Here is a 9,431-nt window from a genome sequence, read left to right on the forward strand (position 1 = left end):
CGGCCGGGAGGTCTCCGCCCCCGCCGCGGCCTCCGCCGACCTTTACACGCCGGGGTGGCCGGTGCGTCCCGCCGGGCCGGGCGGTGCGGGACCCCACGGGAGCTGTCACCGCCCGCCCCCGCCCACGGGAAGGGCGGCCCGCGTGGTTCCCCGTCCGGCCGCGCGGAGGGGAATCGATGTTGAAACAGAACGCAGGTTTTTTGTTTTGTTTGTTTGGGATTTTTTTTGTGGGTTTTTTTGTGGTTTTTTTTTTTTTAACCTTATTTTGTGGACAGCAGAAGTTTGTTCCTGTTTTTTGGGCTTGTCCTGCCAGGTCAGCACGCAGTTCCAAGTTTGTTTTGTAAAAGCAGAAATTCCAGGAAATCGAATAACCTTGTGGTTTTCCCTGGCCTTAAAATATCCTAATTTTAAAAAACGATGAATTTTTAAACAGGTACTTAAAGCAGCATTAGGAATGTGATCAGTAGTAACAGCCAACTTGGAGCTCTGTTAAAAAGGGAAGTTGGACAAATGAGGACAGAGTATTACCACAAACCATGGTTTTGTGCTCTGTAGCTTGTGAGGATTTTATTTTTTTGTGGCATATTTTTTTCCACAAGTGAACTCCAGTGTTGACAGTTTGTGGTGCTTCAGCTTTAACTTCCACGTGGTTATTTCAGACTCAACAGGTTCAGGCAAATTGCTGTCAGGTATCTCATCTGTTTAAAGAATATTTGTGATGAGAGGGAGCATTTTATTTCCTCTTAAAGTGAGGAATTCTTTGTGTTAAAACATAAGTGTGGAAGAACCTACAGCCTGATTTAAGCTGGGTCAAAGTGTAGTTATTAGAATTTGAGTTGCCTCTGTACATGTGCATGTACAAGCTCTCATGTAGTTTTTGTCCATTAATTTAAAGTGCACATTAATTAATGCCCACATTAATTTCAATGTGGAATCTTTCTACAAAGTTAATTAAAATTGGGATTTTTTTTTTTTGTTTGGGTTTTTTTTTTTTCCCTGAGGTACAATTTTTGGGTTTGTTCTGTGGCTCCCTCATTTCCCATTGAAATTGCTAAGACAGGGATTTCGTGCTCATTTCCCCAATAACCAAATTGGCTTTCAGAGTTTACAAGCACATTTATTTTCACCCAAGAGTTTTGATGGTTTGAGGTGTGTGCCTGTGTGGAGTCAGTGTGTTCAGAACCCCCTAATCCTTTCCCTGGGCACAGCAGCAGTGAAGGAGTGAGCTGTGGTGGTGTTGCAGTTGGTGACACTCCGCTGTGTCGATGGACAGGAGGGTGGAGCTGAGCTGCTCGAACTGTTCCGTGCACTGAGTCAGGATTTGTGGTTAGAGGTCACTGGACTTGATTTCTTCGCTGTTCAGAGCTGTCTCACTGAGGTGACTCAAGCACTGAGGTTTCAAAAACATGTGAGTGCATCGAGGAATCTGAATATTTCTTTGGGTTTCCCTTTTTCTGTCAAGTTTTTACCTCTGACTTCAGAAGAGTAAAACACCCGTAAACCCTTTGCTGGGTGTGCTGGAACAGACACACGTGGGTTTTCAGTGGCAGTGTCCACAGTTAAGGCTGCAAATATTTGTCTTTCAAAGTCAATTCCTTTGAGTAAGTGCTTTGCATTTTGTTAATATCAGTTTATTGATTCAAAGTGTTATTTCGAGAACAGCGGTGCTTGGGAAAAAAAATCCATTCTTTAGGTTATTAGAAATCTGTAATAGGCCATGATCTTCAAAACTTATTAAAAAAATATTTACCACTACCCCCCTGAATTTAAATCTGCTCTGTTCTTCTGGTTCCTGGAGAGCAGTTTAAGATGGAATTTGTTCAGCAGCTTGCCCAAGGGAAATAGTGAAGATCAGGGCTGCTCTTTCAGGCCTCCTCTCCAGCAGGCCGGGTGTGTGGCTGACAGCTACAGGTTAGTTCATACTGTCTGTGTTCTGGTCCTCTCTGCAGAGTTTTTCACTTTGGTTTAACATGGAATTCTTGAAAAAAGTGAGTACAGTAGGAGTTTCTGTGGTGCCATCTAGAATAGTAATATTTGTCTGAATAAACTGGGAGGGATAAGCCTGTGGAATAGAAGAGATGCCTTGGTGAGACATTCACTGTCATTGCTGTGTCCTGATAGAAAGGGTGGCATTTGTGTGTTTGAATTTTATTTCAGGAAAATAGCTGTGTGTCAGAACCAGGTATTTAGGCTGATAATGTGCTTTACTGGGGCAATACTCCAGGTTTTAGGGACTGTTGGGATGTTTCCATTTTTTCCTGGTTATGGCTGGGCACGGACTGTCCCAGAGGGCAGCGTGAGCAGTTCCTGTGGTCTTCCTGGCTGGAACTTTGTTGACCTCTTGCAGGTATTGCTGGACCTTTCTCATTTCCTAGCAGCAACAGTTAAGGGTTGTTAGAGGAAGTGAAGTGTTTTTGAGATTGCAGGAGAGCCTGAACATGCTCTGGGCTCACAGGGCCCTTCTTTCTGTATCCCCTGGGTACAGGATGAAGGTGGAGGTGTCGGAAATGGTTGAATGCAGCTTCAGTTACAGCGTTCTGGGGCCCAGAGTGGATTTGTCTGGATGTTTGTCTGTGATGTTTAAAAGCTCTGAAGTGCTGCTGGCAAGTGGTATTCACTTAATGAAAAAGGAAATGGAGCTTTATGAGCTCGGGATAGTTTTCCTTTTCAAAGGTGTTTTGGGGGGTGTGTGTGTGTACAGTCTCATTATGTTTGTTGCCTGCATGGAGGCAGTGTTTCTTCCTAAGCAATTTGTGCATTTGCATCGCATTTCCTGGTGTAGTTCTGAGATGAATGAATAATGAATGCCCCAGATAAAATCATAATTACTTGTGATTTAGAAAACATCATCTTTCTTTATGCTTAGGTAGTTTTTTTTGTTAGCATGTGCTCACTTCATATAGTACTTATCAAAATGTTGTTCTTGTAGTCACAGTCCATAGTCTTGGGGTGATGATTTTTGTGCAGTTTGTCCCAGTTTCATCATCAGCCAGGTGATCTTCACTTCTTGTCTCCCATTTAACTAACAGTCACAGTACATTAGATTCAGAAGCACCTATGAGACAAGAAGCAGAACTGTAGGATTGTTCATCCATTCCCTGAGTGAGGAGGTGTCCAACACTCAGTTAAGCATGGTGATGTTTTCCAGAGAGAACTTGGGCTATAAATGCTTATGTAATCTGTGTTGGCCTATGGCTGCCTTTATAGTCTGTCATTTGACTGACCCCTGAATCTGTATTTCAGGAATTGAAGTGTATGTCACTGTCTTAAACACATCTGTATTTAATATTGTTTTGGAAAGTTCTTTTTCTGTGTCAGTTATGACAAATGAGTGTTTAATCTCATGGCAGATGGATATTGGCCATGTTATGGCTAATGAAATGCTGGGAATCTGTGGAGTTTTGGATGTGAAGGAAGCTCTTTTGCTTTGATTTCTCAGCCCCACCTTCAGTACAAGGTCAATTTATAAATCAGGTTTGGGTATTCCTTCCTCCAGAAGTTACAACTCTTCACAGCAATCACAGTCTGTCAGGTTGGAAACTAAGGGCACAGCAGTGTTTTGAGACAGATTTTTGTTCTAGTTGATTTGTCAGATTGATAAAAGCTGACACTTGGAAATTTAGAAGCTTAAACTGAATCTACAGTGATAGTTCTCTTCATTAAGTGGTACCTTAACAAGTCACTCAGTTCTCTAGAGGGATTCTCTTTTGAGGATGAGAAGATAAATCTTCTGTCAGCTGCTGTCACAAAAGTAAAGGCTGATAAACCTGAAGTAATTGCTCCAGTGCTCCCTCCTGTGATCATCCTTCCTTCCTGCTGGATCCACTGGCTGTTCTTGGAAACCTTGAACAAGTGGTCAGCTGGTGCCCTGCTCTTTCCCAACCACCACTGTCCTGGAGCTGCTCCCACTGCCCACAGCTGCTCCCTGGCACCGTGTACCTGATATGTTTGTTGGCACTTCCACTGCTGTCTCTGGAGGGTGTTAAACTGCAACAATGACACTGATCACAGTCCTGCTGCCCTGGCTTTGTTGGTTCTGGATTAAATCACCAGGAAGGACCGGCTCAGGTCTGCTCCTGGAGTGGAGGAGCAGTGGAGCTTTTAGGAGGTTCAGCAGTGAACACCCCTTGGGTGAGGTGTGCATTCCTCTGTCCTGGTCAGGGCTGTCCTGCACCAGTCAAGACTTGTGTGCAGTGTGCATGTGTTCTTTCGTCTTCAGGCACAGGACCAAAAAGAAACTTTCAGCTTTGAAAGCAGAATGCTGTCACTTAATCTTCTCTCTCCTTGTTGCTGAGTATTTGCCTCTTTCAAATGACTTGTAATCTTTGTTTTAGGTTATTCCAATGAATATAGTGACATAGTGGGATTTCTCGCTCATTTTTATGCCCTTTCTTCTTTTTCTGGTTGTTCCCTCTGCCTTAGGCTAAGCCATGACTTCAGGAACTGGTCATGTGGACTCCAAGGCTGAGCTCACTACTTTGCTTGAGCAATGGGAGAAGGAACATGGCAGCGGGCAAGACATGGTCCCTATTCTCACCAGGTAAGATCTTTTAAGCAAATTCATAAACTCAGGTATCTGAAGTTACTTGACAGCAGCTTTAACCATGTTTTTGCTTGAGGTTTTCACATAAACTGATAACCTGTAATTCATTTTCATGGTCTGGAAGTTGAACTATAAATGTGGTGTTTTAATGCAAATTTTTGGTGAGAAATTTAATATTGCAAAGATCTTACACAAATTGTCTTTAAAACATGAATTTAATTCTCATAAATAATAGAAGTCAGGAAAAATAATTAGAAGTTGATATAAATCTGCTATCTTAACATGAAGCTTCTGAAACATTTATCAAGATGGGAACCTGTGAGAATTTTGGTCCATCACTGGTAGTGTGAGGGGTTTGAGTTTGCAGTAAAGTTGGTTAGATTAAATGAAAGGACAAGAGTAGTATTACTGAAGTTCATAGAACATGTTTGAAGTGAAATTTTGAAACTTGGTTAATTATTTTAAACTGTGTGTTGATTGACTGGCCTCGTATTGCATATGTGAGGAACATATTACCTGGACCAATAAATTGTTTTTAGGAGCTGTGTAGGTAACACCATTAATTATAAGACATCATCTATTGCAAGAGAAACATTTGAATTATCAGTTGGATTTGTAGTTTCCCAAGCCAGGCCTCAATTGGGTAGGCTGACATTACTCTTGATTTAGCAGGAGATTCACAGAAATTCCTCCCAATCCCTCCTCACACATCTGCTGGCAGACCCATGGCCTGCCTGGTGTGTGCAGGACTGAACTGCTCTGGATTCCAGGAGCAATCCAGGTTTATGTTCTGCTCTGCCCTGTGTTGTAGGGTCAGCCAAGTCAGCTCATGGAGTCTGAGCTGGCACTGGGTGGAAGTAACAGGAATCTGGTGGAGCTTCTTGCTCAGGTCTGTGCTGTGCCTCACCTACTGGGCACAGCTTTTTTTTTGCTGTTCTTACTACATGTTAAAAATAACAACTCAGAAAGAGGGAGATGAGCAGCAGAAAACCAACCCTAAACACTTGAAAATTAGTAGGTCTCTTGAAAATTGTGAGACATGTTTTGGTGTGTCTTTGGGTCTTGTCTGAAGGAAACATATGTGCTGTTTCAAGACTTTTTTTTTTAGGCATAACCAGAATTTTACTGTATTCTAAGAAATTTAAAGACATTTGAATTAAACGTGTCTTTTCTTGTGTTTATAGCAGTCTGGCACTTCTTGCTCCCACTCAGCTCCTGGAACTCCCTACATTATTTATGCCCAGACAAGTCTGATAACTCTCTGTTGATTCTCAGAGTTTCTGTGCAGCAGGCAGAGTGGTTATGAATGGTGAAAGCTTGGGTATTTTGGCTTTGGTGGAGACAGTATAGATTTATTTAAGGTAGATAGCAAGGGGATCTACTGGCTCTGTCAGGATTTGGATTTACACTGCCTCAGGTATCAATGAAAGCTGTGTGTGTGTTTGGGGTTTTAGGTATTTAGATATTTAGAATTTTCTGGTGGAGGGGCTCCCCAGGAATCCTCACCAACTGGAGCTTACATTGGCCAACGTCCTGAGGCAGAGTAATGCCCTTACATAGTGTTTTAGTCTTCAGGCAGAGGAAGTTGTGGTCAGACTTGTTCGTGAGTGATACTTTTCTACTTCCTTCTGCCTCCTGAGCAAAATGGATGAAAACTTCCCTGTGTGGATGGGGGTCCATTAAATGTGATGCTGAGGCAGCACATGTGAGAGTGCAGTAGGGAGGGGTTCAGCTGTAACAGGACAAGGACAGCAACAGTGAGGTTTATGGGCCACAACTGAATTGTCACTTCCAAGTAAGGTGGTTTTCTGGATGTACAAACTCTGGAGTGTTAGAAGGTATGAACTGGATAAATTGCTTGGAAACCTGTCAGCAAACAACAGATATTAAATATAGTTGGTTTTCCAAAATATTGTAAATTGAAATGATCCTGCAAGAGTGTCAGTTCACAGACTGGAAGCGAGTCATGTTCAACCATTCAGGCAAATCCTGGGAGCCAGATCCTTCACTGCATCCCAGGAACCTCTTTCATCAGGGGATAAATCAGCAGTTTAACACTGTAACTTTGATCTCCACAAACCAAGTGTGTTGTGACATGGGATCCTAGAGCATCTTATGCAGTTGCAATCTGCTGTAAAGGCTCAGGTTGGTCATTGATGCCAAGTGCTGACGTAGGGCTGGATTAGGATGGGTTTATGTTATGCCATGTAGGTCACTGGGAACTTCTCTGTATAACAGTGCCCCTTCCTGCCCCACTGCCCAGGTGAGCTCAGTTTGTGGCAAGTGACAATGAGGATCTGACTAACTTTCCAAAGACAGTTGTAAAGAGGAAAAAAAAAAGAGTTAGAAGTAAGGGGAAAGAATCCCTGCCTTCATGTAAATCCAAGATCTTGTCTGCAAACTTCGAAGTGGCGGGAGAACCAATATAATGCCAGATGAGCGAAGGAAATCTTGAAACCTGAACAGAAGCTCTGTGGTTTTGTTAAATCCCTGTGTGCCAGGTGCTGTTGTTAGAAGGTGGGAATGAGCTTTGTTAGTTATTTGACTCTTCTGTTGCTCTGATTGAGAATTGACAAAGCTCTTGATCTGGATAGATTTGTCCAAGTCAGGTCACAAACCACCTTTGCATGTGTTAGTTGAAAGAAGGGTATTGCAAGGAAGCTTGATTTTTCATTTTTCCCCTTTTTCTTTTTTTTTTTTTTTTCTTTTTGAGAGTCAATTTTAAAGAGGCAGTGATTTTTTTATTTTGCTCAAACAATTGTGACTAATTGCCTTAACACCCCCCCCCCCCCCAATTAGTGATTTACATGCCTGTTTCATCCAGCCTGTGATAATGTTGTCCCTGAAACCCCTGGGAGCTGGCTCACTGTTTGGCTGCCTCCCCAGACAGGATGCACTGGCCAGAGTGTTGTGCTCACTTTCCATGCTGCTTGTCTGTCCTTTCTGGCATGTAATCAAAATGCTAATTTTCACCTCAAAAGACCTGAGAAGTCGAGGGTGCTGCTTCCCAGCTCCCCATTTGTCTGAGTTGTCTGTCAGCAGACACCCCCCAAGCAATTAGTTCTCGTGGAAAAAAAACGAGGAGCTGGCAGTGGAGTATTGAAGTAACTTGCTTTTGCCAGAATTCCTTGAGAGCTCAAGCTGTGCCACCTATTATTGACAAGGGACATAATTTGCATCCCTTCAGAATCAGGCTTGTAAAAGTAAATGTTGGAACGCCACAGGATCAACAGTTTGTTGAAAGATAATTGTCGGATCAGAGACAAGCAGGAAAGTTTTCTGCTCATTCCTAGTGAGCTAAATTGCTGTTCCTACAATCTGGCAGGCATCATCCTTGATCAGTGTAGTTCAGAGGCAAGACTAAGTACATTTTTACCTCTAATTGTGCTTGGGAACACTGGATATTTTCTGGAAGGTAACAGGAATAGAGTAGAAGTCAGTGCTGTTCTATAAGGGAAATCTCCTGTGAAAGACAAATATTTTTCCAGGGATTACTGCAGCCTTCCAGCAGTTTTCTCTCCCCTATAATAAACTCTGCCTAGATTACTACATTGAGGTATTAAGACCTTGTTTTAAAATGCTGTGCTGTACATAGACTCTGGACCTCAGCAGAGGGAAGGGAATGATGTTTTATACCTAGGAAATAAGATTTAATTTGCTTTTTTTTAAAATTTAATCAAGTGCTCTTTATTTCACATAAAACTGCATATATTTCCACTGTAACACTTCATGGAGAAAGACAGTGGATAACTATGGAATTATTTATTGCTTGACCATGAGATAATTTCCCTCTTCTTGATTTTGCTTAAATAAAAATAATAATAATTAATTCCCGTACTGCTCATTCTAAATGAATTGGAGCATAGGATTTAATGTGTCTGCTGAGGCCACTCCTCAATTTAGGAGAAGGTATAGCTTCAAAACAACACTTAACTTTTTTTTTTCTGGAACAGGGGAGCATTTAATGTATTTTGAAGGTCTCTGAATGAGGAGCTGGCCGAGTTTCTCCTTGTCTTATCCATTGTGCTGGCTGATATGTGCTAAAACATTGATAGCTGAGTAGAGATTGCACAACACTTCATAAAAGTATTTAATATTTAATAATTATACAACACGATTGAAATTTAATATGCAAAATAACAGAAAACTGTGTAGGCAGTTTGAGCAGCTGCCCTTGCACACACTGAGTAGGGAGGAGGACTTAAGTCACCTGTTCAGGACTCATTCTGCTGCAAAAGAAAGACACTGTGGTGGTGAAAAGTACTACTCAAGCCCTTTATTTGCTCAAGTTCTCTGCACCACCAGAACTCTAAGATGAGTAAATAAAAGGTGTTGGCCCCACAGAGTGTATGTGCAGCTCTGGGGTGTTGATGTGGGTTCAGTGGGTTTTGGAGCACAGTGGGAGGATGAGATAGCAGAGGCCAGTCTCTCTTCTCTGCCCTCTGTTGTGGACAGTCTGAAATCCTCTGGTGGCACCGAGTGCTGTTCAGGTGAAAGGTGATGGGCTGGTTTAGAGTGCTCTGTCAGATATGTTCATGTGGGGAGCACTAGGAGCAGGCTGAGTGTGAGCTGTGTTCACTGGATGTCATTCCCCCTGCAGGATGTCGGAGCTGATTGAGAAGGAGACTGAGGAGTACCGCAAAGGGGACCCCGACCCGTTTGATGACCGGCACCCGGGTAAGAGGCCGGAGTGGCTTGGGCAGCACCAGCTCTGTCCCAGGGAACACCTGGTGACTCATATTGAGAGGAAACACGGGCTGACTGCTGATCAAGGTCTGATACTGCCTTTGCACTGGGAAATGGTGCTCTGTGGTGCTGACAGTAGAGCATTCCACAGTCATTTTGGGGATAGCAGTTCAGTATTAATCCTGGCACCCTGAGGCAGGTC

At 42.9% G+C, this 9,431-nt stretch overlaps 1 protein-coding gene across 5 annotated transcripts in view; it reads left to right on the forward strand.

Annotated features, from left to right (window-relative positions):
- The first annotated feature begins 117 nt into the window (after window positions 1-117).
- DCAF1 (DDB1 and CUL4 associated factor 1) overlaps window positions 118-9,431 on the forward strand; it is a 50,413-nt gene continuing 41,099 nt past the window's right edge. The window contains exons 1-3 of one of the 5 annotated variants that reach the window (XM_027640260.1): window positions 118-195; window positions 4,423-4,540; window positions 9,144-9,220. In XM_027640260.1, coding sequence (XP_027496061.1) covers window positions 4,431-4,540; window positions 9,144-9,220 — 187 coding nt within the window. In that variant the 5' untranslated portion in view covers window positions 118-195; window positions 4,423-4,430. Of the gene's footprint in view, window positions 196-293; window positions 314-1,055; window positions 1,409-4,422; window positions 4,541-9,143; window positions 9,221-9,431 lie in introns of those variants that run through there. The other 4 variants (XM_027640261.1, XM_027640263.1, XM_027640259.1 and 1 more) reach the window with 4 other exon arrangements.

The sequence above is a fragment of the Corapipo altera genome, unplaced genomic scaffold (genome assembly GCF_003945725.1).
Source record: "Corapipo altera isolate COAL_440 unplaced genomic scaffold, ASM394572v1 55, whole genome shotgun sequence".
NCBI lineage: Eukaryota > Metazoa > Chordata > Aves > Passeriformes > Pipridae > Corapipo > Corapipo altera.